At 46.1% G+C, this 27,581-nt stretch overlaps 1 protein-coding gene across 4 annotated transcripts in view; it reads left to right on the top strand.

Annotated features, from left to right (window-relative positions):
- Positions 1-27,581, top strand: part of ITGAL (integrin subunit alpha L) — a 1,445,000-nt gene that overhangs the window by 773,900 nt on the left and 643,519 nt on the right. For all 4 annotated transcript variants that reach the window (XM_069651639.1, XM_069651640.1, XM_069651642.1 and 1 more), the window contains one exon: positions 22,968-23,116. In XM_069651639.1, the coding sequence (XP_069507740.1) occupies positions 22,968-23,116 (149 nt within the window). The remainder of the gene's footprint in view (positions 1-22,967; positions 23,117-27,581) is intronic.

Below are 27,581 nucleotides of genomic sequence, written 5' to 3'. Positions count from 1 at the left end.
GAAATAGGATACACGGGTAATGAACACATTTTGTGGGGGGGAGACTTCAACACCATCCTTGACACCACGCTGGATCGCTCCAGCACAAAACGCCGGACACCCTCCAGAGCGGCAGAGATGCTGTCGCAGATCTTGTCACAAATGGCACTGGTTGACTCCTGGAGAACACTGCATCCATGTAGGAGACAATACACATTTTATTCGTCGGTACATGATTCAGAGTCCAGGATAGATTATTGGCTGGTTTCTCTAAGCCTCATACACCAGTTAGACAGCTGCGAAATACTTCCCCGTACTTTTTCAGACCACTCCCCTGTTATGATGACAATCACGCTAGAAAACATAACACCCCCCGCCAGAAGATGGAGGATGCCACCAAATATCCTCAGCGACCCAGAGGTAGTGGAGTCTTTACATATAGAGGTGGGGCATTTCCTCGACACCAACAGGGGTTCAGTGAATAGCTGCCACACTCTATGGGAGGCCTTTAAGGCTTGGGTGAGAGGTATACTGCTTTCTAAGTCCTCGGGTATGTTGAAGGCGGTTCGGATAGAGCTCGAGGAAGTGGAGAAACGCCTGACGAACCTGGAGGCTAGATACACTAAAAAACACGATAGAGAAACCCTTTCGGACATCAATCGTAATCTGCTAGAATTCAACAAACTGGCTAACAGAGAATTATTGTACATGTCAACCCCCAGCAGAGCACGCAGATATGGTGAGGGCAACAGAGCGGGACGCACTCTAGCCAACTTGTTGAAAGCTGAGAGGCAACACACACCGATTTCCAGCATACTGTTGGAGGACGGTTCAGTGGTCACCAGTGAGGAGGGGATAAATAGGGAATTCACCCGGTTCTACTCTAATCTATACTCTAATCATGACTCGAAAACGCCCGAGGAGGTGGAGGCATACCTCCGTGGCATCACCCTCCCGTCGCTACCCTCCGAATACAAGCTGGCAATGGACCAACCCTTGACCACTGAGGAAATCGCCGATGCGATAAAATCTTTGGCCAACGGGAAGGCGCCGGGCTCGGACGGGCTTGGTGCAGAATTCTACAAGGAGCTTAGTGAGGAACTAACCCCGGTGTTGCTGTCGGTGTGGGAGGAGGCTGTGGAGGTGGGTACTCTCCCGCCATCAATGAGAGAAGCCATAATCACAGTATTGCTGAAACCCAGGCGACCATCCAGTGAGATGTCCTCTTACCGCCCCCTTTCTTTACTTAATTGTGATGCAAAAATTTTTGCTAAAATCCTGGCCACTAGACTTCTCCCACACATGCCCACGTTGATACACCCTGATCAGTGCGGCTTCATCCCTACCAGATCGACGGCCCTCAACCTTAGGAGGCTGTTCGGTATAATGGCCCAGATAAAACCGGAGGCCCAGGCAGTGGCAGTCTCACTAGACGCTGAAAAGGCGTTTGACACGGTGTCATGGCTTTACCTGTTCAGGGTGCTAAATAAATTTGGTATAGGTCCCTACTTTCTAAGATGTGTTGGGCTGTTATACTCGGACCCGGGCGCCAGAGTGCTAACCAACCGCGTGCTGTCTGACTGGTTTAAGCTGGGCAGGGGCACGCGACAGGGATGTCCATTTTCCCCTATATTGTTCGCCCTCACGATGGAACCGGTTGCAGCAGCAATCAGGGAGCATCAGGGGCAGAGGGGCATAAAAATGGCAGGTCTGACTCAATCCATATCCTTATATGCAGACGACACACTGTTATATATTAGAGAACCAGATGTACATTTAGGCCCTGCGATAGAGACAATACATGAGTTTGCCGAGTACTCGGGCTACAGAACCAACAGGTCTAAATCCGAGATATTCCCCTTAACCCCCGCCACGAGATGCCCAACCAACACATATGGTTTGCAATGGTCCCCCGCCAAGCTGAGATATCTGGGAATAGTGGTGTCCACTGGAGCAGCCTCTCTTTATGCTGACAACCATGATCAGCTATTAGACAACATATCTGCTAAACTTAAGTTGTGGACACGGCTTCCCATTTCTCTCGTTGGTCGAGTGGCCATACTAAAAATGGTAATACTCCCGAAATTGCTATACATATTCACCAACATTCCGCTGTGGCCGGGGGCACAGTTTTTTGCAACCCTCCGATCACTGGCGGTGGAATTTGTCTGGGGAGGGAACACGGCCAGGATGAAATGGGAAAAGATGGTGGAACCTTATGACAAGGGGGGAATAGCTGCCCCGGATTTCGAATTATATTACCTTGTAGCACAGGCCCAATTTATCAAATACTGGTACGACGACTTGGACACCTCCCCACATGTTGTTATCGAAAAGCACGCCGCTCTCCCTACCGATATAAGGTCCATAATCTTTAATAAAAAACATAAGGATGACTGCCCATTCCACCCGGTTAGCGTTACAGTACACGCGTGGTCTAGACTCTTCGGCAGGCTTGGAATAGTAGCCCCTTACTGCCCGGAAGCACCCTTCTGGAACTTTCCCGGTATAGCACCGTCCTACGATCCGGGTATCCGCACAAACTGGGACCCAGATGGTGAGTTTAAACTCCGGGACATATACCCTAATGGCAAGTTCATAACTTTAGAGGAATTTAAAGTAGGGATGGGAAGAGATCCGCTGAAAATATTGCAATACCATCGCATGCGACTATCTTTTAAAGCTAGATGGCCTCTGTTCCCGGAGGAACCACCTACCCATCCATGCCTGGATGTGTTGACTGCCCAAGGGGGAGTTAGTGTCTCGGGGCTATATGCAGTTATGCAGGCAAACACACCCACAACAAACAGGATCAGACTGACATGGGAATCTGACCTGGGGATCACGATCCCGAACGAGAAATGGGAGAAATATTGTGCTCTGACAAAAGGAGTCTCCATCAACGCGGGTCTCCGCCAAATCCAATTTAAGGTGTTAAATAAGTTACATTATACCCCTCAGAAGGTAGCGAAATTTATACGAGATGGACCGAGCAGGTGCCTGAAATGTGGAGACGAACAGGCCGACTCATTCCACATGTATTGGAGGTGCCCACTCATATACAAGTTCTGGGGTGAAGTGGCATCCATCCTAGAAGATATTACACAGATTCCAGCGGACCTAGCTCCTCAGAAATATATATTTGGTGACATTGGTAAGATCTCAGTAGTGGCCCGGCGATTATTCAACGTTGCGTGCGCAGTGGCCAAAAAATGTATATTGCAACAATGGAAAAGCACGAACGCCCCGAGTGCAAACCACTTCCTTAAAGAGCTGGCCTATGTCAACGAATGTGAAGAACATTACATAATGTCCTTGCCAGGTACATGCAAACCCAAGGACATATGGGGCCCATTCAGGGTATACTTGTGTGAATTGGGGTCGGCTGGAAACAGCCCCGGGGGAACTGTTACTGTGCCAAGTGTGTAAAATCGTTCCACTGTAACCAAGTTCCGATATTGGAGAAACGGAATGTGAAATGCTATGGTATGTTATGTTGTGTAGTAAGTGTACCACCACGATTGTTAAATAAAGTTTAAAAAAAAAAAAAAAAGAAAGAAAAATATAAGAAAAACCGCGCTACTCGCGGAGAGAAAAGCTCAATAGAGGAATAGATAAGAGCTCCTTAAAGTCAATGTAACTCATGCAGCGGGGTCTCTATGATGCATATGTAAAGGAAAGTACTCAAGCAGACATTACTTACTCCGAGATGCGAGTGAGAAGCCAAATAAAATACAGACGCCGGTGCGCCGTCCAAAATGAGTCTAAAGACTTACCAAGGCTGCAGAAGAACACCGAGTGAGCCGACCGCTGTAAGCGCAGCCGCTCAACTGCGGTAGGCATTTGTTATTGTCCCGGTAACCACGCGCATGTGCGCTGGTCCAGCCGGGGAGTCAGCCATATTGGTATGGGCATCAGGAAATGTCACCGTTGTTATAGGGACGGCCTATGTGCATGAGTAACCAAACTTTTCAGAACAAACCGCGCTACTCGCGGAGAGAAGGGCTCAATAGAAGAATAGGTAAGAGCTCCTTAAAATCAATGTAACCCATATAGCGGGGTCTCTATGTTACATATGTAAAGGAAAGCACTCAAGCACTCAAGCAGACATTGCTTATTGCCAGATGCGAGTGGGGGCACAACAGCGAAACCAGAAGGATTCGCGGGGTGCCCCCATCTCGCATCAATATAAATGACAATTGCATGGGGGGGTATCTCAGGTGTACGTATCTCTGTACTAAAAGGAGGTATTGAACTGGCGGGTCAAGTCAATATAGCTATATGTTTAACCCTCTCAAAAGAAAGACACCATTCCTGATCTACTAATCAACAAGTGACAAAGTCATAGAGTAAATGTATCGACAAGCCCATGGTGACAAGTCGAGTGGACATAGAGGGGAATATATATTATCATACATGCAAAGTGTAAGAGCACAAGCTCTAGATATTAAAAGACAAAAACCTAATAAAGAGTAATGAAAATAGACAAATGAGGTCGGAGTTACAATGACTTGGGGACAACCATCTTTTCGGGGTGAAGCATTGTAGCACATGAAACAATCGTATGCCAGTTATCCTTGCAGCTGGGTGGACATTATAGCAATTCAGGCTAATTTATACAAAACACATTAAATCAAATTCAACATTCATCCCCCGAGGGTGCAATGAGTCTAGAAGATCAATCCATAGGATTTCACGTTGCGCTAATTTCCGTTGTATATCTCCCCCCCTGCTGCCTGATGTCACTTGTTCTAAAATAACACATTTTAACTGCGCCAGAGTGTGGCGTGCCTCTGTGAAATGCAATGAAACAGGTGATTTGGGATTCTTGTTGCGAATATTAGACTTATGCTCAGTCCATCTTGTTTTCGCTTTCCGAGTAGTCATTCCTACATAAAAGAGTCCACATGGACATTTCAGTGCATATATCACATTTTGAGCATCACAGGTGCAGGAGTGTTTTAATTGTAAATGTTTGCCTGAATGGGGGTGTGTAATGTAATTGCCCTTTATGATGTTGCCACAGTGTTGACAATTGTAGCATGGAATAGTGCCTTTGTTTTGGGTAGACGGAACCCCAATTGGGATCTCAGCTTTCACTAGGGTCTTTCGTATGGATTTGCTATTTCTATAGGCAAAGGTTGGAGGGTCAGGGAAAAGATGTTGTAATTGTAGGTCCAATTGTAGCATGGGCCAGTTTTTTTTGATGACTTTCTTAATTCTTGTGCTCTGGACCGAGTAGGTGGTAACATATACCAGTGTTTCTCGAGGTTTTGTTGGTTTCGGTACTAGTAGAGAGTCCCTGTTTATCTCACGGACCTTTCCTGATATGTCTGAGATCAATGTAGGGTCGTATCCTCTTGCTGTAAATTTATTTTCCAGTGTAGTCACCTGACGTTCATATTCAGTTGATTCTGAGATGTTCCTCCTATAACGTAGAAATTGACTCAGTGGCACACTGTCAATGGTTCGTTTAGGATGAAAACTTGTGGCGAGTAATAGACTATTCCTGTCGGTTGGTTTGGTGTAAATCCTGGTCTCCAGTTTAGCTCCAGCCACGTAAATTTCCACATCCAAGAAATGTATGGATGTTGTACTCATCTCCGTGGTGAACCTAATGCGTGGATTCATCCGATTCATCATATCAAAGAAATTGACCAATTCGTCTTGAGGGCCAGTCCATATCCCAAAGATGTCATCAATGTATCTCACATACAGTGATAAGTGTCTCTTCCATCTTGGTGATGTAAGAACATGTTCGTATTCAAGATAGTACATGAATGCATTGGCATAGCACGGTGCCATAGCTGCACCCAGGCTTAGGGCTACTTGCTTACTGTTTTTGTTGCATTTATGTACCTTCATGAACTAGGATATACATTGTTTGTTAATTGGAATAAGAATTCCTGGATGCTTCACCATTGTCTGTGAATAATTCTTTTGCACATTGTTCTTTTGTTTATAAAAATAGACCTGGAGAGATCTATCAAAAAGTATTAAAAAGTACCAGCTCAGCCATTTTGATTACAAAAGTGATCTTACATGCTCGGTTGACCTTTTATCGATGTTATTTATTTTCTATTTTGCAATTTGTTAAAGTCAAGACTCAATTCTATATGTGATTATCAATTGATCAATTAAGAGTCAACATTTAACTTCCGAATATAGATTCGGTAGGAGTGCATTTGGGCTTTCTGCCTAGCAATAGGTAGTTCAGGTTGTGCTCTAGGGGATGTCACACACTTCCAAATTGATGGGAGGACCTTAAAAAAAGACACTAGGTTAAAGTAACAGGCACACAAAAGGAAAGGCGGACATAGGAATTCTGGTGTACAGTTCTTTTAGTTGTTGTATGCTCCTATTTACTTTTCCAGTACACCAGTAGGGTTTTTTGAGAGTTTTTATTGAAATGGGGAAACTCATGAGACACAATATACAAATCACTTAACCTAAGCAGCTGCACATCTTAGCCTTAAAACATATAAAAAGAGCCCTTTTAAACCTTAAAAATTTAAAAGTAAGTCTTTAAAAAATGTATAGAAAGTCCATACAGCGCACGGTACAAAACACTGTATAAAAAACACCTTACTTCGGAGACAGCCTGCCCAGTGCTGTTTCAAGGTCCTTGCTGCTGCTCTTTCTTGATGTTCTTCCTTGTCTTGAAGCTCTCTTGAGATGGTTCTGACAAGCAGATCTGATTTACAGGGAGACAGTAGGTAGCAGCCAACGGTAGCAGTATGTGGGGGCCCCAAAGTCTATACTTGGGCTGGACTGTGATTGCAAAGTGCAGCCCAGCAATCAGATGCAGAGTGGGAAGCCCCACACACGTCTCCTCCACCTGGGCCACGTCTGCCAGGTGTGGCCCACGGAGTCCTGGGCAACTTGTCCGGGGAGACCTCTTTCCAATTTTAACCAGCCCGTGAGGGCTGTAATGTTGAGCATTCCCACTGTTGTGGGAAGCGCCAGTATTTAGAGTGCCCAGGGCTGGCAGAGGTAACTGGGGACTGCCTGAGGGACATCAGTGATCACAGGCACTTCTCTGCTTGTCAGGGGAGCTGCTAAGATGTCCGTGCTGGTCGTGGAGTGCATACAGTACAGCTTGACATAATCTCTGTGGCAACACTAGGCGATGTAAAAGCCGGTCTCCAGTATTTCCTTGTCTTGTACAGGATTCCACCCTTCTGGATGGAGGTCTTCCACTCTTTCAGCATTTCAGCTTGCTCGGGTCGGTCATGAGAGAAGTCTCTGGACACATCTGCTCTTGTGGTCTTGGCTTTAATGAATGGACCGATGCCATGATCCGGTCGCTGGAACGTGCAGATTTTCATCTTGGGTAAGATGCAGTAGCTCAGATACCCCCAGACTGGTGATGTTGCAGTAGAAGGCGGGTACTGCTTCAGCTGAGGATCTCAGGCAATCCACGCCCCTGGCTCTGTGTGTGTTACACTCACCTGGTCTCTGCAGAGGCGTTGGGGCATGGTTGCAGCCCTCCCGGGGGTGAGGTCCATCGGGTCCGACTTCGCCCTCTGCGCTTATGTGGTGACTGGAGATAATAGGTGATGCTGCTTGGAACTGCTCCTGCGTGGAGAATAAGGGGCGTGAGTATGCCAGCTTGTGTGCCTGATCACCTTCCAGACCCCTTCTCCCAAACCGTGGTACCCGTGGGATGCGCTGTCCCTGGAAAGCTCACCTGTTGATAAGTTTTGGCGAGCACTCCATCCTGCTGCTTCTGGCAGGGGTGCTTGTATGATCTGCACCGAGTTCCTTCACTGTTCCCTTGCACGTGGTAGTCCAGTCCTGCGGCGACTAAGCCACTATACTTCAGGTAAGTGTTCCTGTTTGCCTTTGTCTTTCCTCGTCTGTTTTTGTTGTATTGTAAAGTTTGTTGTCTTGTATTGCTGTCCGTTTCGCTTTTGATGTTTGCTCTTTTGCTTTCTTCCCTAGCAGGTGATGTTGCCGGCCCGGCAGAAGCTGCGGAGCTTGAGGCGGCAGCTGGAGGGAACAAGGAACGAAGCTGCAGTGGTACAGTAGCTGGTAAATTGTTTAGGGGGCACACAGGGTTCAAATGCGACGCGGCCCTAGGACGGATGTTCTAACCTTTTCTTTCTTCTTCTTCACAGGGTACAGGTTCGTGGATGCGGAGCGCAGTGCTGGGGCGTCGGGATCAAGATCACTGGATGTCAGGAAATAAGTCTGCAGATGAAGCATCTGTTTCCTGGAGGTGAGTATGCATGAGAACGCCTGGTTTCAAAGGTAAGTAAACTGGTCCAAGTGGCGGTGAGCATCACATTGCACGCGGGTGCACAGTAACGTGAAGCACCAGCCTTAAGGATGGGGCAGCTTATATAGCTGAGCTTCTGAAGCCGCGCCCACCAAGATCAGCCTGCCTGCCACACCCGATGAGTCAGCACATGATGATGTTCTCTGGATTAAAGGCTTTCAGCTCCTGGAAAATTCTTGTAAAATAAAGCACTCCTGCACTGTAATAAAGTAAAAGCACTCCTGCACTGAAATAAAGTGTTCCTGCTGATATCTCTATATGAGCCAGGCGCCAAAGGTGCCAGGACTGAGTCCAGCCAGGGCCCCTGTGTTTATCGGTCCGAAAGGGACATAAGTGAGTCAAGTAACCCATTGCCCCCATCACTAGATGGTGTGGTTTTTGTTTTCTGGGGCCTGTGGCCATGACAGTGTGCCTCCTGCTGACTTGCAGCTTGGCAGATGCCTGCTGAAGACAGCTCCTTCCACTAGTTGGATCCAGCTGTATCATCCGACTGAGCATGAGGCCTCCGAAAGAGGGCGTCTGCATCGATGTTAGTGCACCCAGGTCTGCCATTGGTGTCAGGTAGCATCCAGCTTCGCCGACTTCAACAGATACGTAAGGGGGTTATTGTCTGTCCTCACCGTGTAGGTGGCGCTGGAGAGGTAATTCTGGAACTTCTTTGTAATGGCCACTTTAGTGCCAAAAATCCCCACTTGTAGACTGAGTAGTTCTTCTCTGCCGCGTTCAGGCCTCAGTGACTAGCCTCATCTCACCGTTGGTGTCTTGGTAGATAAGAGATCCCAATCCCTCTAGACTCGTGCCAACATGCAGGATGTAAGGCAACTGCATATCCACATAGGCTAGGACTGGTGCTGTCGTGAGGGTCTGCATGAGCTCCTCGAAGGCCTGCTGGCATCGGTCAGTCCACACCAAAGGGCTCCCATAAATGGTCCGCCGAGCTGACGGTATTCCTCCGGATTTTCTGTGTAGGGGATATCCTTTGGTGAGGTCCAGAAGTGGTCGGCCAATGCTGGTGCCACATAGCCCTCTATCTCTCTTTTTGTTGAAATATCCTGTGATAAACCTCCTGTAGTAGTTACAGAATTCCATGAAACTCTGTAACTCCTTGAGGGTCTGAGGTCTTGGGCAGGTGAGAAGCGCATTCATCTTTGCCGGATCCACAGCTATGCCGTCCTCGGAGACGATGTGTCCAATGTACTTGACGCTCATATGGCACAACTGACACTTGTCCACATTGACTTTGAGCCTTTTCTCCCGTAGGTGATCCAACACCTTCATGAGCCTCCTGTTTTGCTCTTCAAGGATCCTTGTGAACACAATGATGTCATCCAGGTACACAGTTACCTCCAGGAAGTTCATATCGCAGACAGTCTTTTCCATGAGACGCTACAAAGTCACTGGCGCTCTGGAGATCCCCAGAGTCATTCTGACGAACTTGTAAAATCCTAATGGACAGATGAAAGCTGACTTCTTGCAGTCAAAGTCCAGGACCGAAAAACCACGTACTCCTAGTAAAGCAGTCCAATGCCTTTTCCACCTGGGGCGTGGTATACTGGTCTGGAATAGTGCAGGTGTTAAGTCAATGGTAATTAATGCAAATCTGAACATCCCCGTTCTTCTTCTGGGCAACAACGAGGGGTGAAACGTTGGGTCTCCTGGGTGCCTGAATAATCTCTGCCTGCAGAAGATTATCCAGATGATGGCGTATATGCTCCACCTATCCTGGGGCCAGGCATTGCAACCACTCCCTGAAGAGAGTGTCATCAGCCACTCGGATCTGGTGTTCTACTCCGTGGGCCTTGCCGATGCCCCAGCAGCTGGTGAAGAATGCCTCGGGGAGACTCCAAAGTCCAAGGTCTTCGGGTCCAATGCTGTCTCGGATGGGCCAGTGGCAACACTCATGGGGGCTACAGAAGCGGTCAGGTGGATCCCAGTAAGTGGATCGTCACATTACTAACCGGTACCTTGATGGACTTCAGGTCTGTTGTCACCAGGGTCCGCTGTACCAGTAAACCCCCTGGTAGCTCCCCACGCTCTGTTGCTTCCAACACTAGACTTGGTCGTTGCTCCCCGCTGAGTTGCACTCTGCCAGGGACAATCACTGTGGGGTGTGACGGGATTGTGATCTATCCAAAGCAGCTGGTATGAACATCCCCAATGGGTCCATCAGGTGGAGCTCTGGACCAGATCTCTCTCTGCAAGTATGCCTGTTGGCACATGGAGTGCATGGCCAACGTGTTGGCATATTGTGGTCCTGTGAGGGGTCAGTAATGCGAGGCGGACAACTGTTTGATGATTGTTCAGAAATGTGCCATTTTTATTAAAGTAAAAATGAAGTAAAAATGCCACACTATCCCTACTTTGATGAGGATTTCCCTGCCTAACCAAAGCTAATGGGAAACACTCTAACATAGCATGTCTGGCCCTCACATTAAACAACGAATACACAAAGGAAATATATGGAAATTTAAACAGCATAAACAACATTCACAATTTCTGGAGAACCTTTCAATAACCTGGGTGGATTCCCTTCCCCAGGATTCAAAGTAAATTCTGTTCCAATATTCAACCACAGAAAGAGATCAGGAAATCCTTGTAAGTTAGACAGTCTCAAATCAGTTCTGTCAAATGTCAAAGTAAGGTTTTGTTAACCAAAGTTCCAACAATAGTAAATCTTTTCTCCTTACTGAAATATGGACTTTCCACTTCGTCAGAACAGAACCAATGGTAATCCCAGCCACCATGCTTTGTCACCACTTCTAGTAATCCAGTAAGATTTACCACAGTTCACAGAAATACAACTTCTACCATTGTTAGATAAACACAGTTCTTGGTTAACAGTTAGAATGCCATTAGTTACAGTATTAGGATTCACAATAGGTATATTTGTCAGGATGACTTCACAGTGCTTCTGCTCCAACAGCTTCACTTCTACTCCAGTCTACCATGGAACATTCTCCTTTGCCTCATAGTACTCTACTTATTTGAGTATAGTGAAATGTTGCATCTACTGACAACTAGATATACCACCACAGTTTCAGTGCTTTGGACTTCTACGACAACAGCTTCAGTAATTTGTGATTCATGACAAGATTTGACAAGATTCACTTTAAAGTACTTCAACACCTTCAAGTAGGCAAGGCACTCTTCCTCTGAATATCTTTTTTTTTAAATGTATTTGCATTAATTGCTTACAACTTTTGTGATAGACTTTAAAAATAAAAAAAGGAACCTGATCCAGGTTGATCGTCTAATCAGTTGATTAATTTCCAGGCCTAGTTTCTTACTCAAGAGATAATCCCAGTTGTTTTATTAGGGGAGCAGGTTAAGACATTCACAGCCCAAGGACATCACCCTGTAAAACACCTGTCCCCTCACTGTTTGTCTGTGGGAGGATCCTGGACATGAAAACCACTGTAGCTATTACCAATGTAACCCTGTCCCCACTCAGAAGGAAAGCCCACCAAGCCTCCACATTTAATAATTGAAAGTCCTTCAGCAATTGTCCAGAATGTTACATTCTCTCTGTGGTCAGCCCTCTACAGAAGAGAAAAAGATGCTTTAGGGTTTCTACACAGCCAGTTTCTGCACAAAAGCGGCATTGGTTAAATTTCTGGGTGTTGAGGGGTAAGATGCTATGACTTCGTTCGTATATACCAAGTTCAGTCTATTTCAAAAGAATTGGTCTCTGTAGTGTCTACACGGGAACATCGACAAGTACTCAGTACACTCAGTTTCCTTGCCACCGGCGCCAAATGTTAGAATCATTTGTAAGTGGAGGCTTGAGCCAGGGTACCAATCCAATCGAACTCCCGTAAATTGGTCTTTACCCTGTCAGGATTCACTTTCAATTCTTCTTCAATGCATTCGATCTCTCTTAACTTTCCTCTGTTGTAATCGACCCAAACCTCAATGCTTGGTTAACCCGTTCCATGATTTCCTTGTAAATAATCTCAAAGAGTGTTATATTGGAACGCGTAAGACATTTTCTAAATAGGGCTAGCGTGTTCCATTCCACTGTTGCCTTTAGCGATAATAGTCCAAGTTCTTTCCGAAGGATCTGGATTGGGGTGGGCGTTTGAAGGCTCAACACTTTTTTCCAAAAGAGGCCTTCTAACAAGGGCCAGATGTTTCAGGAATTTTTAGATCGCCTCTGTGCCATACGTTAGGGTAGGAACAGCTTTGGATCTGTAAAAATCCTAGACCGGGACCAGTGAAAATCATCCACATTTCTTTTTTACTGCATTAGCTTGACTTGCCAGTATGGTTGCTTTCTTGCGTAGAGAGTCCACCTCCTGGCATTAAATGTTACTGTTATTTAACCAGACCCAGGTATTTCATACAATAACTAGCACGTTCCTTAGGCATGATGCTCCTGCTGCTCTGCATCAATTCTGTCACCCTCCTCGCCTCAGTGCTTCAGTGGTTGTGGGAATTTAGGTTCATTGATAGTTTGATACATCTCTAAAGGGGAGGAACAGATAAATGGCAATGGGCCATGAGGGTATTTAGTAACTGGGGGGTCTTCCTCATGGGACATTGGGGGATACCGCACCTCATCCAATGAAGCCATGACATCTCCACGGTTGCTGTATCCTGCCATGTGATCCTCCCTCATATAGCCACCCCCAGGGTCAGGCTCAGGTATCTGCTTCCATCCCCATGCCACATGGGAGGAGGTTATCACCAGGGAATCTGATGACTGCATTGGATTGATGTACCCATTATCAAGAATGATCTGTTACTTGCTTTGAACGCAGGATTTCCATGCTGTTTGGCAGGTGATTAGGGGTCGGAACATAGTAAAGGACAGGGCAAACAATCTATTAATAGTCAAGGAACTGTGGAATGTAAATACTCAAAAGAGGTTTCCTTGGACAAAAATAAAACATACTCAACGGAAAAACGTAATCATGGACAAATGTACAAATAAAAAAATGCAATTTTACATACATTCAAAAACGTGCTTAATATAGATAGGATGTGTAACTACAACAAGAAGTTCAATAAAAGGGGAAACTCAATAGGAATGACCACGTGACCAGCTAGAGCACCATCTACACATCTGTTAGGCAGAATCCTCTGCAGTACCCTTAGGGAACGCTACAGATAATTAAGTCTACAAGTGGTAGTACAATTTCACCTTTGGTACAAGCCTGACTACACAGTTATAGTGGTAGCAGTAGCGGAGCAGCGAGACTTATCTCAAGAGCAAATGAGCAGTAGTAGGGATTACACAAAGGACTACAATCGCTGTGACTCAAACAAACACTGACTCAAGGTTTCAGGTTAAAAAATATAAGTACATTTATTTTTAAACCATCTGTTCATAAAACACTTCACTTCCATTAAACAAAACCACACTCTAAATATACTACTCACAACCAATTCCTTTGGTTCAGGTTAATTCAAGGTAAGTACATTAGGATTTGACAGACCGGTGTTATGAAACAAAAGACGTTACCGGGGGTTAAGCAGCACTCACTTTTTGACAGTAATGACAGTTCGGTCTTATGAAAGAAAAGCGTACCCGCAGGAAGAATTGTAACCGTAGTCAAAATACATTTAGCACATTGAATAAAAACCAAAGAATAGGGGATAAAAATCATAGGCAATACGTTTGTCAAGGCACGCGAATCAGGGGACGTGTTCTAAGAGACAGATAAAGTCAATAGGCCTGCGCCAGAGTCAGAGGGAGCAAGGTTCTGTTGTCTAGGATCACATGATTAGAATAGTTTGAGATTAACGTTGCCAAGAGTACTTGGATATTGTCAAAGGGAGGCAAAAGTTATAAGAGGGAAGGAAGAAAGGACAAGCCTTTGGTAAGGAACAGGGATCACCCCGATTCCTCAAGGTCGGACGGAGAGAACGACCAAAGGGACACAGTACCTTATTCAGATGAAGGAAGCTGGTGCCACGGCAGTTGTTCCTGGTAGTACCTGCAGACTCACGGTTCCTGAAGCTTCAGTCGTGGGGACAAGAAGGAGGACGTCTGGAGCGATCTGCACTACCCAGGGATGAGGCCAGCAGCAGCAAAGCAACAGTGAATAAAAGGTGTGCTAGTTTAAAACAGGAGAGGCACTTCTGATGGCTATCCGGACCACTACAGCTTTGTGCAGCGATTTCGACCCAGGAGAGGTTTCTCTGGCTGTAGAAAGGTGAGCTGGTTGATCCCACCAGGCTCAAGGGAAGAAGACTCCGGACTGGATCTTCTCTGTTGTTGAAGGGTAGATAGCTCAGGACTGCAGCAGGGCTTCACCGGGACTCGGGAGTTGCATCAGCCGTCTGCTTCTCTACTTCTCTTCGGTTCTTGTAGTTCCAGTGGCGACTCTGACTTCCGGCCCAAGAGTCCTGCCTATTATGCCAAAACCCCCATTCACAAAGCCTGGCTGTCAGTCACACAGCAGGGGGGTTGTCCAGCCCGGACAACCACCTCAGCCAATGGACACAATGTGCGACTTGGGTCTCCAAGGAAACCCTGTGCAGGGGGTTACTAAACCCCTCCCACACATTCACATTCAGCCCACCCAGACACCAAAGGAGGGCTTCTTCGCAGAAGCCCACCAAAGGACTGCGAACAAAGAAGGCAAACCTGGTTTGCTGCGCAAAGTAAAACACAAGAAGGATGCTAACACAAAGAAATGGCGACTAAACCCGACCGGAGCCAAAATAAAATGTATTTGGTCAAGCGGGTTTATGTTGAGGCTAACATGATAGCCTAAAACAGTACCACGTTTATATACTATAATCGTGGTAGAAAAGTTAGGGTAGATACCACTGCCACCAGCCAAGTCTTAGTGTTAAGGGAGCGAAACAAGGCTCCAGGAGGTACAGACAAAAAAGGGATCGGAGTTAACCCTTTCCAATACTCCATGTAAGATGGGGTGTACTGGGTCTGTAGGTTAAATGACTACATAAAGTAAATGGCAACTTTACCTGTTTCTGGGGAACAGTAGTCAGCCCCAGAATAAATGGAGTCAGTGGGAAGTCTCAGAGACAACCCCGTGTCACTGCACTGAAGGTGCTGTGTAACACACACAAGAAGTTGGGCTCATGGAGTGGTGTGGCTTCAGAGCCCAAGATCACACAAAAAGAAGAAATACAAATGGCAAAACACATGTAAGAGTGGGAAAAAAGGTTCACACTCTTACCAGCTGGAAAAAATAAACCCCAGAAATTAAGCAAAGCTGCTGAGGGACTCACTAGGGTAAGGGAAATTAGCCATAAATGAGAATTCTCCCTAACAACATCAAAAAGCCAAGAGCAATGACATTGCGTAAAAAAAGGCAAAACTCATTTGTACATACATTTATGTATAAATAAGGTTTCATAAGGAAAATTGTGCCTCATACCACGCTTAATCAGTCAGAATAATCTCTCTAGTTTTATGGTTTAGAAATCACTCAGATTTGGTTGTGTTGTGGTAAGTGTCTACCTAGAACAATGTAGTAAACAGTAATTCTTCAAAAAGTGTCAACAAGGCCCCACCATATTTCTATGCTTCTAACCACGCCAGAAGAATCTAATCAAAACACATCTATATGGCAACAGCACTGAAGAAATCAAGCTTATAGCAATATTTAGGACTGTAGTCTATTCATCAGCACCCTAGAAATGTTGGCGAGAAAAGAAACCTACATGAAAAGGGACTTCACAAAAGTGTGGAAGGCCCCTTTACCGAGAATGAGCATAGAGGTCAAAAGTCCACATGTTGAGGTTGCCATCAATGATTTGCTGGCATCTAAACTAGGACTGAGCAAAATATCAAGTTTTGGAGATACATCGATATATTTTCAAAATCGATATAGGATGAGACAATATGGTTCACATCGAGATGAACAAGTTACTTACCAACTGTAACGTTCTTTCGACTGGATGTTCCTCCCACGTATTCCTCATCTTGTGATATTCGTTATCGCCAGCTTCGCTGCTTTGGAAAAAAATGTCGGCAGAGGGCGCTGTGCTCGAGGTCGTGGCGTTGATTGTCCCTCGACGGACTCCGTACCGTGTTGACGTCACTGTTGGTATAAATAGCTCGAGCCGCGCCCGTTGGCTTCAGATCTGTTTTTTCGAGGAAATATTTATGGAACACCCAGGCGTGTCCTGTGATTGATAGGCCTTTCATGAGAGGAAAGTGTAAGAAATGTAAACTGTACTGCGGGGTAGGCTGGGAGGGTCGATGAGGAATACGTGGGAGGAACATCCAGTCAAAAGAACGTTACAGTTGGTAAGTAACTTGTTCTTCGAATGGATTGTGTCCTCCCACGTATTCCTCATCTTGTGATAGACTCCCATAGCAGTGGTCAATTTGGAAGTGGGAGTACTAGTTATTGTTCTCATGGACGGAATGAAGTACCGCCCTGGCAAATAAACCCTCATTGGAGGAGGAGGCATCTAAGCAGTAATGCTTGATGAAGGTATGCATTGATGCCCATGTTGCAGCTGAGCAAATATCTTTTGCAGGGAATCCCCTCTTCAAAACCGCAGAAGTAGCCATTCCCCTAGTGGAATGGGCCCGTAGCCCATCCGGTGGGTCTTTTCCTGCTAATCTGTAGCATTCCAATATAGCTAGAATGATCCAGCGGGATATAGTTTGTTTTGTCACCGCCAACCCCAATTTACGACCTGTATAACCCACAAAGAGTTGGTTATCTTGACGTAATTTTGCATTCATGAAATGTAAAAACTGAGGACTCTTTTGGGGTGATGTCTATGCAGTCTCTCCTCTTCTTTACCCAAATGAGGAGGAGGATAGAATGTTGGAAAAATGATTTTTTGTGACAAATGGAAGTCAGAAAGTACTTTTGGTAAGAAAGATGGTTAAACCTTAAGAACGATGGTCTGGAGGGTTGCCCAGAGCGATTCCAGAGGTTAAGATTCATTCTAAACCTTCCAGCCATCACCTCTTTTGTTTTGCTATTGTCACCCCGAGTGGGACGGTTATGCCCAGACGTGGGTCCTGTGCCTGCTGGGCCTAGAGATCCAAGCTACTCTTCACTGATGACGCCCAACAAGGCTGAAACATGTCTGGGGATGCTTGTGGTCTCGTGCAGAAGGGATCTGACCTAGCAGTTCGGGCTGGACTACCGCTTTGGGGGTGGGACCAAGCCTGATTTACATATGGTCTTTCCCCTTTTGTAATGGCTTGGCAGGCGAAGAACGATGGTCTGGAGGGTTGCCCAGAGCGATGCCAGAGGTTAAGATTCATTCTAAACCTTCCAGCCATCACCTCTTTTGTTTTGCTATTGTCACCCCGAGCGGGACGGGTATGCCCAGATGTGGGTTCCATGCCTGCTGGGCCTAGAGATCCAAGCTACTCTTCACTGATGACGCCCAACAAGGCTGAAACATGTCTGGGGATGCTTGTGGTCTCGTGTAGAAGGGATGTGACTGTTAGGCAGAAACCTGTGCAGTTCCCTCTGGGACCACTGCAAAAGATTTAAGACTACAGGTGGTTGGCAGTAAACTCAATTGGAAGCAGTCTGTACCACCCAGATTTACCTCGTAGCTGTGGCTGAGCAGTCAGACTTCTCTCAAGAAGAGTTAGGCAGTATACAGAGTATTCACAATAGGTCAAAAGAACACAGTAGAACAAGCAAACACTGACCAGAGCTTGGTGTAAAAGAGATATAATTATTTATTTAAAAACACATCTAGTTAAACACACTGGCACTAATGTTAAGCAGTTCAGAAACATGGTCACTAAAGATGTACACTCCCTTCAACGATTATTAGACAAGTCTTAAGTAAGGCAACACTTATTTTCAGACAGCAGTGAGCGCTTAACGAAGATGGCACTCTAATCAATCGGTTAAACAGGGAGAGAAAGGCAGAGCAAAGATAGAAACAGATCCCAACACTTTCGGAAGAACACAGTAGAAGAAGAAGGCAGGTTAAAACCGTAAAGTCAAAGTTAACAAGGCCGGACCCACTTTAAGAGGCTCTGGTCGAAATGTGTCCAAGGTCACACGGTTAAAAGTGCCCAAAAGTCTCGCAATCATTTCAGAAGGAGTTGGATCAACAGAAAGGGACCAGTTAGATGGTCAAGGCGGCCAGCCCAGTCCAGAAGGTTAAGGGATTATTGTTACCTTGTAGCAATCTTTAGAAAGGGAGGCCTGGCGGATACGGTACCTTAAAATGGTGAGAACGCTCCAGCGGGGGCAGTTGTTCCTGGCAGCGGGTGCAAGTCGGTGCTTCGTCCGGGGTAGAGAGGATCTCGTCAGGGAGGAAAGCAGGAGGTCGTTGCACTGCCAGGGAAGAAACCAGCCACAGAGTTCTCAATTAAAAGGAGCGGTCCTTTTATTCGCGGTCCAGTGTTCATTGGCTATCCGGTTGCCGGGGTGATTGGCACAGGCAATTCGACCACAAGACGTCCTGGGATGCGAGCAAAGAAGTTAAACTGGTTGTGCCCACCAGTCAGGGGAAGAAGACTCTCCAGCAGGGAGATCTCCTCTGTCGTTGGGAAGTGGTGAGTCGGTTCAGCAGGGCTCCACTGGTGGTGTCGTCGTAGCAGGTCGGCTCAGCTTCTCCCTCGTCGGATTTTCAGGTCCTGTGGCGACTTCTGAAGTTCCAGTCCCAAAAGCCCTGCTTTAATGTAGCACACCCCCATTCACTCAGTCTAGCTGTCAATCAAACATGCTAAGTGGTGAGCCAGCCGGCTCACCACTTGGGCCAATCACACAAGAGTGCTACTTGAGTTGCCAAGGCAACTCAGTCCAGGGTGCCTAAACCCCCTCCCACACCCCCTGTGGTACCCAGACAGAGTGGCACCACTTTTGGAGGCTTCTGTGGAGAAGCCCGCCAAAAAGTGGAACAAAGGGCTCGACCTTTGGTTTGGAGTTACAGAGGCGAACACAAATGCCATTTTAAAACCGAGTTCTGGCAGAAAATACCAACCAGTGAATTAATATTAAATAAATAAACCGGCGGTATGTTAGAGGCTATGTTAAAAAGTATTAGCCTCGAACAATGGGAAAATCCCATAGAGATATGTTTGCGGTTGAATATAAAAAGTAGTATCCACTGCCACCAGCCAAAACTCGACGAGGGGGGACGGGACAGTGCCCCCTCAAATAACAGACCCAGGGGCAATCAAATTGCCCCTACCAGTACGTCCACAATATGATGGTTTGTACTGGTTATGTTAGTAATTTGGAACTAGTAAAGCCAATGGTGACTTTACATGCCCTGGGAAACAGTAGTCAGTCCCAGGGTATGGAGTCTATGGTGGGGAGTCACTATGACACCCCGGTGTTACTGCACGGAGGGTGCGGTGTAACACAGGTAGAAAAAAACATATGAGACCCTATGGAGTAAAAGACCCCATAGCCCATGAAACACATTAACATTCAAAGGAACACCACAAATCATGTCCAAAAGTGGGAGAAAAAGAGTCTCACTCTTGGCAGGAGAAAAAAACAAACTCCAGAAATCCAGCAAAGCTCCTGGGGGACTCACTAGGTTAGGAAATTCAGCCTAAACAGAGAATTCTCCCTAACAGTAACCTAGCAGTTCGGGCTGGACTACCCCTTTGGGGGTGGGACCAAGCCTGACTTGCATATGGTCTTTCCTCTTTTGTAATGGCTTGGCAGGCGAAGAACGATGGTCTGGAGGGTTGCCCAGAGCGATGCCAGAGGTTAAGATTCATTCTAAACCTTCCAGCCATCACCTCTTTTGTTTTGCTATTTGCACCCCGAGTGGGACAGGTATGCCAGACGTGGGTCCCGTGCCTGCTGGGCCTAGAGATCCAAGCTTCTCCTCACTGATGACGCCCAACAAGGCTGAAACATGTCTGGGGACGCTTGTGATCTCGTGCAGAAGGGATGTGACCTAGCAGTTCGGGCTGGACTACCCCTTTGGGGGTGGGACCCAGCCTGATTTGCATATGGTCTTTCCCTTTTTGTAATGGCTTGGCAGACAAAGAACAATGGTCTGGAGGGTTGCCCAGAGCGATGCCAGAGGCTAAGAGTCATTCTAAACCTTCCAGCCATCACCTCTTTTGTTTTGCTATTGTCACCCCGAGTGGGTTGGGTATGCCCAGACGTGGGTCCCGTGCCTGCTGGGCCCAGAGATCCAAGCTACTCCTCACTGATGATGCCCAACAAGGCTGAAACATGTCTTGGGATGCTTGTGGTCTCGTGCAGAAGGGATGTGACCTAGCAGTTTGGGCTGGACTACCCCTTTGGGGGTGGGACCAAGCCTGATTTGCATATGTTCTTTCCCCTTTTGTAATGGCTTGGCAGGCGAAGCACGATGGTCTGGAGGGTTGCCCAGAGCGATGCCAGAGGTTAAGATTCATTCTAAACCTTCCGGCCATCACCTCTTTTGCTTTGCTATCGTCACCCCGAGTGGGACGGTTATGGCCAGACGTGGGTCCCGTGCCTGCTGGGCCTAGAGATCCAAGCTACTCCTCACTGATGACATCCAACAAGGCTGAAACACGTCTGGGGATGCTTGTGGTCTCGTGCAGAAGGGATTTGACCTAGCAGTTCGGGTTGGACTACCCCTTTGGGGGTGGGACCAAGCCTGATTTGCATATGGTCTTTCCCCTTTTGTAATGGCTTAGCAGGTGAAGATCAATGGTCTGGAGGGTTGCCCAGAGCGATGCCAGAGGTTAAGATTCATTCTAAACCTTCCAGCCATCACCTCTTTTGTTTTGCTATTGTCATCCCGAGTGGGAGGCGTATGCGCAGGCGTGGGTCCCGTGCCTGCTGGGCCTAGAGATCCAAGCTACTCCTCACTGATGACGCCCAACAAGGCTGAAACATGTCTTGGGATGCTTGTGGTCTCGTGCAGAAGGGATGTGACCTAGCAGTTCGTACTGGACTACCCGTTTGAGGGTGGGACCAAGCCTGATTTGCATATGGTCTTTCCCCTTTTGTAATGGCTTGGCAGGCGAAGAAGGATGGTCTGGGGGGTTGCCCAGAGCGATGCCACAGGTTAAGATTCATTCTAAACCTTCCAGCCATCACCTCTTTTGTTTTGTTAACCTTAAGAACTACCTTGTCCTTGTAAAACGTGGTATATGGAGGTTTACATGAGAGAGCATGTAGTTCACTAACCCTGCGGGCTGATGTTAATGCTACAAGAAGGACAGTTTTTAGTGTTAGAAGCCTCAATGGGCAGGAGTGCAGAGGCTCAAATGGTATACAAGTTAGAAATGTAAGAACTAGGTTTAAATCCCAAATTGGGACATGAAACGGTACTGGTGGATGTACATTGGAAAGTCCTTTCAGGAACTGAATGATTAATGGAATTTTGAAGTAAGAAACCTCTTCCGAGGAGCGCTTGAAAAGGGACAGTGCATGGAAAGATCCCATGTGAAAGGCGAAGAGCAATGGTCTGGGGGGTTGCCCTGAGCAATGCCAGGGGCTAAGATTAATTATAAACCTTCCAGCCATCACCTCTTTGTTTTGCTTTGTCACCCTGAGTGGGACCATATGCCCAGACGTGGATCCCATGCCTGCTGGGCCTAAAGACCCAAGCCACTCCTCACTGATGAGGCCCAATGAGGCCAAAACATGTTTGTGGATGCTTGTGGTTTCATGCAGAAGGGATGTGACCAAGCACTTCGGGCTGGACTGCCCCATTCCGGGTGGGACCAAGCCTGATTTGCATATGATCTTTCCCCTTTTGTAATGGCTTGGCAGGCTGAAAAACGATGGTCTGGAGGGTTGCCCAGAGCAATGGTTAAGATTTATTCTAAACCTTCTGGCCATCACCTCTTTTGTTTTGCTAAAGATCCCATGTTACCCCAACCTATAACTAGGTGGTATTTTAAAATAGTATGTATGCTTTTACAATTACTACCTACTCATACTGATGATATAAGTCTCTGCACCACAGTGGCAAGTCACACTGAATCGCTATATTGCTATGACCACTACTGTGCGCACCAGTGTGGGTCATTCAACAGTCTTTGAGCCTTGCAGTCCCACTTTCTCTCTCTCAACCGCTGCTGTATTGTGGACCATTGCTGAACTCTCCTAAAATAATACTCCCACACTTGCAACATTTCGGTGCAACAACACACTTTGTACTGGCGTACATAACTATTTGCTTGTCACTGCTTAACCTTTGTGCCACTGCAACTTGTTGCGTAGGGGACTGGGCTTTGTCTGGAAGACTTTTCTCAACAAAGCCCCTCACTCAATTTATTACTCCAGGAAGTATAATGATTGTTGATTATTTTTGCCAGGAAAACCGATGCTCCCAGGTTATTGTGCCGATTGTGCCATTGGGAACTATTCATCCAAATGTCAGGGCACCTCTTGACCCTTAAATATGAATTCATGTGCCTTACTTTTTGCCTTGACCTGTATTTATTGATGAATCAATAAATGAACGGTGGTCATTCTGAATGTGTTTGTGCGTTACTCCTGTTTAGTTCTATTATTGATTTGCACATTTTAGCTTTACAGTCTAATAGATTACCAAGCCTATGTTTGTATGTCTATATTTTTTGTATTTATTCAAAATGTCAATAAAAAATGTTGAACAAGAAGGAACTATCCATCCAAACTACAAATGAATGATTGCAGTCCTTCATATTTCACTGAAAGCCCTGCAGATGTGAGTGAGCCCTGGACACTCTGCAGGCTACTTCCCACACATGCACTGCTCACATGTCGAATTGCAGCACATGATTCAGGTCACTGCAGGGTTCATGCCTTCATTCAGCCAATAACCACCTCTTGTGTTTTTACAGGTTACTCCGTGAAGCGAATATGGCGCCGTGGTGAGGTGTTGTATGCCACAGGAGCGCCCCGATATCGGTATGTGGGAAAAGTGGTTGTATTGGCTGCAAACTCTACTACTGAAGCGTGGACCATAAGGCAGAACATTCTGGGAACACAGGTGAGTAGCTCACATGGGGAAGGGCTGAATTGTAATGCGCTGTGAAAGATAAAACCCATCCAAGGACAGATTTTACCCGATTAGCTCAGGTCCTTTCAATTACATAGAAGTTACTTTCCTTTACTAGCGCTAATGCCTACATTTGCATGTATTTGAGGGTAACCATTCAATTCTCTTCAGAAAGACTGTTTACATTTTTTTTGTTCTGTGGATTTTATTTTCATACATTTTCAAAAAAGAATTTGCATGTTCTCATTATTTTGTTGAAAACCCAGATGATTCACATGTCCTTAATGTACACCGTGTTTCAGGATGGCAGTTCTTTTCTCAAGTGTTAGGACTTCACAATACTTCGGTTAGACGTATAGCGTCAGCTGAGAAATGCGGAACATGTCCTTTGAAAACTCACACAGTACTACGATGTAGAAGAGCATGGGTGTCTTGCTTTCACATGCATCCACATTGACTCACCGACAGACGACCACTTCCATTTTGAACTTGGTAACCATGTCAAATGTGTCCTTGCAACCCACTTGTCACTGCCCAGGAGGCCTTAAGTGTCTTGTTGGCTGAACATTTCCCTCTCTGCATCAGTTTTCTTGACATCAAGACTTTCTGTTGACCATGCATAGAGACCAATTAGTTGCATGCATTTTACAAATGCAAACATAAACATAAAAACATGCCCTACCACCGCACCTTTCTTTCATGGGACCATACCACTCGTCATCTCCTAGAGATTACCAAATCAACCTTTGTTGCCAGCTAGAGGGCAATACTAACTGTCCCCCTTCCCACCAGACAAATATTAGATCACTTCCAAAGGACTCTACCAACCTTGAGCTCTCTCTCAGAGAACTACCAATCATCACTTTCCCCCAGAAGACCACCAATCCTTCGTCTCTCTCCCTGGTTACCATCCAGTGCACCATTTGCTCGATACAAACTACAAAAAATGCTAACTGCTAACTACTAACAAACCAATGACTCCTAAAAGACTGCCTTTGTTTTAAAACATGTTTTAACTTGCCTAGAAATGCTACAGTCGTGCATGCGAGCTACTTTATTACTCTCTAATTTTAATCTAAAAATTCTGGATCCCTGGGACCACCATCCTCCACTTCTCTACCAGAGGACCACCCACACATTTTCTCTCTCCCAGATGTCATCAAAAGCATACCAGTTGCGAAGATGACAGTCCCAATCTTGATCTCTTATGCAGTAGACTATGCCAGGCTTCACCCTTCTCTCGTAGTCTCATTTTAATCTTTGTTTGCCTTCAGGGAGCATTGGCAAACCTCATCTCTCTTTGGTTGGTCAGTGCCAATATTTACCTCTCTCCCAGAGGAAAATCATTAAGTCTTCCCACAGGAGCTGGCACTCGTCACCTATTATGCTTTTAGCAATGTCAAGCTCCCCCTTTTTAGAGGAATTTGACACCTCTTATCTGTTTCCATGGGATCATGCCAACGTTCATCTGTTTAGGAGACCATGGCAACCTTTACCTCTCAAGTAAAAGAGAGACCGACTAGCAAAAATGGGTAACCCAGATGCACTCCTGTCCACTTCCACCCTTCATTGTTTGTTCTAAACCTTTGCCTCTAACCCAGATGCCCATCAAGTCAGCATATCCCTTTGTGACGAATCCCACGAGGTTGTCACTACTTTAGATGGGGAAGCTCCTTCCCATGAGGCCAGGAAGGTGAGGCCGCTACCCGATATTCCCCCTGGAGGTGGTGCTCAGCGGGAGGATCTTATGTGGAGGGAGAACCCCATTGAGAGTAATGACCAGCTTGGGAAAAAAATACCCTTTTCCCCCTCCCACCTTTCCTTAAAACCCATCCTTCACTATGTTGCCCAGACTCCCATGTGTTATGGCAGTACATCCCAAATAGCAACTACTGGGATGAGGAAGAGGACATAAAAAATTATGATCACCAACGCGAGTGACATCACACATTCTAGCTTTTGCCAGGACCCGATTGGCACAGCCTCATAGAAAGGCAGAGAGGCAGTGGGAGAATGGCATCTTCGTTCTAGGTCCGACGTGGGTCACGAGAGGCTGCAAATATGCGGAGGCCGGCCAGGGAAGGGAGAACAGCATGTCCCACGGAGAACCGCACTCAGAGAAGGCTTGCTAACTGGGAAGCAGACTGAAGCAGTGGCAAGCAACTGTTGTGGAACAGAGCCGAAGGGTGCAGGGAAACAAATGCTGAGCAGTGGAAGAAGTACGAAGTGGCCTGGCGAGGACGCCGGAAAGCCCAGGAATCTGCTGAAAACCCTCTGAGACCTGCAAGCAACCCGAGAGGGACATCCCACACCCTACAAGTAACACAGTGGCTGGTCCCAAGGTTGGGGAGACACAGAATGAGCAAAAGGCGAGGGTGAAAAGACATGAGAACCACGTGAAGGGGATCTGCGACCCATATTTGAAACATAAACAGCAAATTAAGGAAAATACGAACTTTGCCTATTTAAACCCCAACATCCACAGCCCTTGGCAGGCAAGTAAACGAAGGCTGTGGGGGACAGAGAAAGAGAACTGTGAACATATACAACTGAAGGGGTCTGGGACCCACACTGGGGGTATCCAGTCATATTTTTGACAGGAATTCAGCTGAAGTGCTTTACTTCGACAGAATTCTGGTGAAAAAAGCTCCTTTAATTATATGGGGGCTGTAAGGGGTTAAAACTGGTAGGGTTGGCCTGGTGTAGGGAAATTAATGTAGAGAAATGGGTTATTTTGGCTCTGATTTCTGGGAGGCTGTTGTTTGTGGTCCTTCTGTATGAGTCCGTGGCCTGTTGGACTAAATGTATTTTTGCTTTAAGGTGGTCAGCGATGCTGTCACGTAACATTTGCGAAGGTACAGTGTTGTCTCATGAGGTTATGTTTTTTATTTCCTTAATAATTTTGTACATTGCCTATTGTGGGTTTATGTTGCTGATTGTATTCTTGCAGCGTAGTGAGGTTTCTTGGCTTTCAAAACTGCTGATTTGTATAGCCGAATTTGTCGTTGGTAGTGAATTTTCTACAGTCGGTTGTCGTTTTTCCTTCATGTCTTTTCTAGTTTCCAGTTTAATTTCTTGAGTCCTCTCAGTTCCTCTGTGAATGATCTGGCCACTACTTTTTTCATTGTGGGTTTGAAAGTTTAAGGGTGCCAGTTTGTTTAACATGTCTGTGATCCAGGTGTGGAGGTTCATTTCAACAGTATCTGGCATCTTTTTGTTTAGTTGGGAGGAATTGGGTTTGGTGGTTTCTAGTAGTTGTTTTAATGTTTCTAGATCTAGACTTTTCCAGTTTGCTTTGTTTGTTGATGGTTGCTTTATGTTTGTGGATATTGTACAGGCTGGGCTTCTGACGATGAAAGGGATTATATAATGGTGGCTCCAGATGATTGGTATCATGGGGCGGTGGTGAAGAACCCATCCCGGCAGAAGATTGTGTTGACAGTGTGTCCAGCTCTGTGCCTGGGTCTGGTCACCATTTGTTTGAGATGTATGGTTTTCAGGTTGGACGCTGAGGGAGTTGAGGTTTTGTTTTCTCCTTCAAACCAGATGTCAAAAACTCCCAAAATTATGATGTCATGTTTTGCGGCTAGACTGGCTATGGTATCAGTGAGTTTTGTGGCAAAGTTAGGGTTGTTGGTGGGCAGTCTGTGGTGTATAGGAAGGAATAGTATGTTGAATTGTTTGCAGAGTTTGAGGTTCACTAAGAGTGATTCACAGTCTTTATGTCTGTTGAAGGTAAAAACGTGGAGCTAATGTGGATTTTGTGTGTCACAGTGATTCCCCCTCCTCTTTTGCCTTCTCTGTTAGATTGTATTAGTTTGTAGTTTCTGAGTATGGCTTTGTGGGTGATTACTTTGTAGTTGTCCGATAGCCATGTTTCTGTGAGAAATAGGGTGTCAGTGCCACCTTCTCTTATGTTTTACATTTCTGTTTTGTGCTTTGCCATAGATCACACGTTGAGCATGCAGTACGGTGGGGGTGGGATGTAGGTTGTTTGTCATCCAGTTGGGTGGGGGTTGTTGTTTCTGGGTGTGTGGCTAGATCATCTATCCCTTCTTTGAGGAGTTCCAGTAGGTTGCTTGATGGATCTCTCTTTTTATATCATTGTAGTTAGGTAGTTGAATGTCTGAGTATCGTGTTTCCCAATCTCTTGTTATGAAAAGAGTGTTGGTGGCGGAGGGGGAGTTTCAGTTTTGCTACGATTCTTACAGTTATCTTTCAGTTTGGAAATGTAGAGGAGCAGATATATACGTCATCTGTAGCTCCCGCTCCCTCACCTCTGTCATACTGGAACAGCAGTAGAAGAGCCCTATTTGTGACACCAGGTATTGTCCCAATACTGCATCGAGTGTATGAAAGAAGATATGCACTCAGGCAACTGTATCAATTGCATCCTTGCATCGAAAGAGTGGAAGGATGTCTGCACACACCATTGGACATCGAAGAGCTATAAGTG

Source organism: Ambystoma mexicanum, chromosome 3p, assembly GCF_040938575.1.
Source record: "Ambystoma mexicanum isolate Mex_15411 chromosome 3p, UKY_AmexF1_1, whole genome shotgun sequence".
Taxonomy (NCBI): domain Eukaryota; kingdom Metazoa; phylum Chordata; class Amphibia; order Caudata; family Ambystomatidae; genus Ambystoma; species Ambystoma mexicanum.
This window is presented reverse-complemented; position numbering and strand designations above follow the sequence as displayed.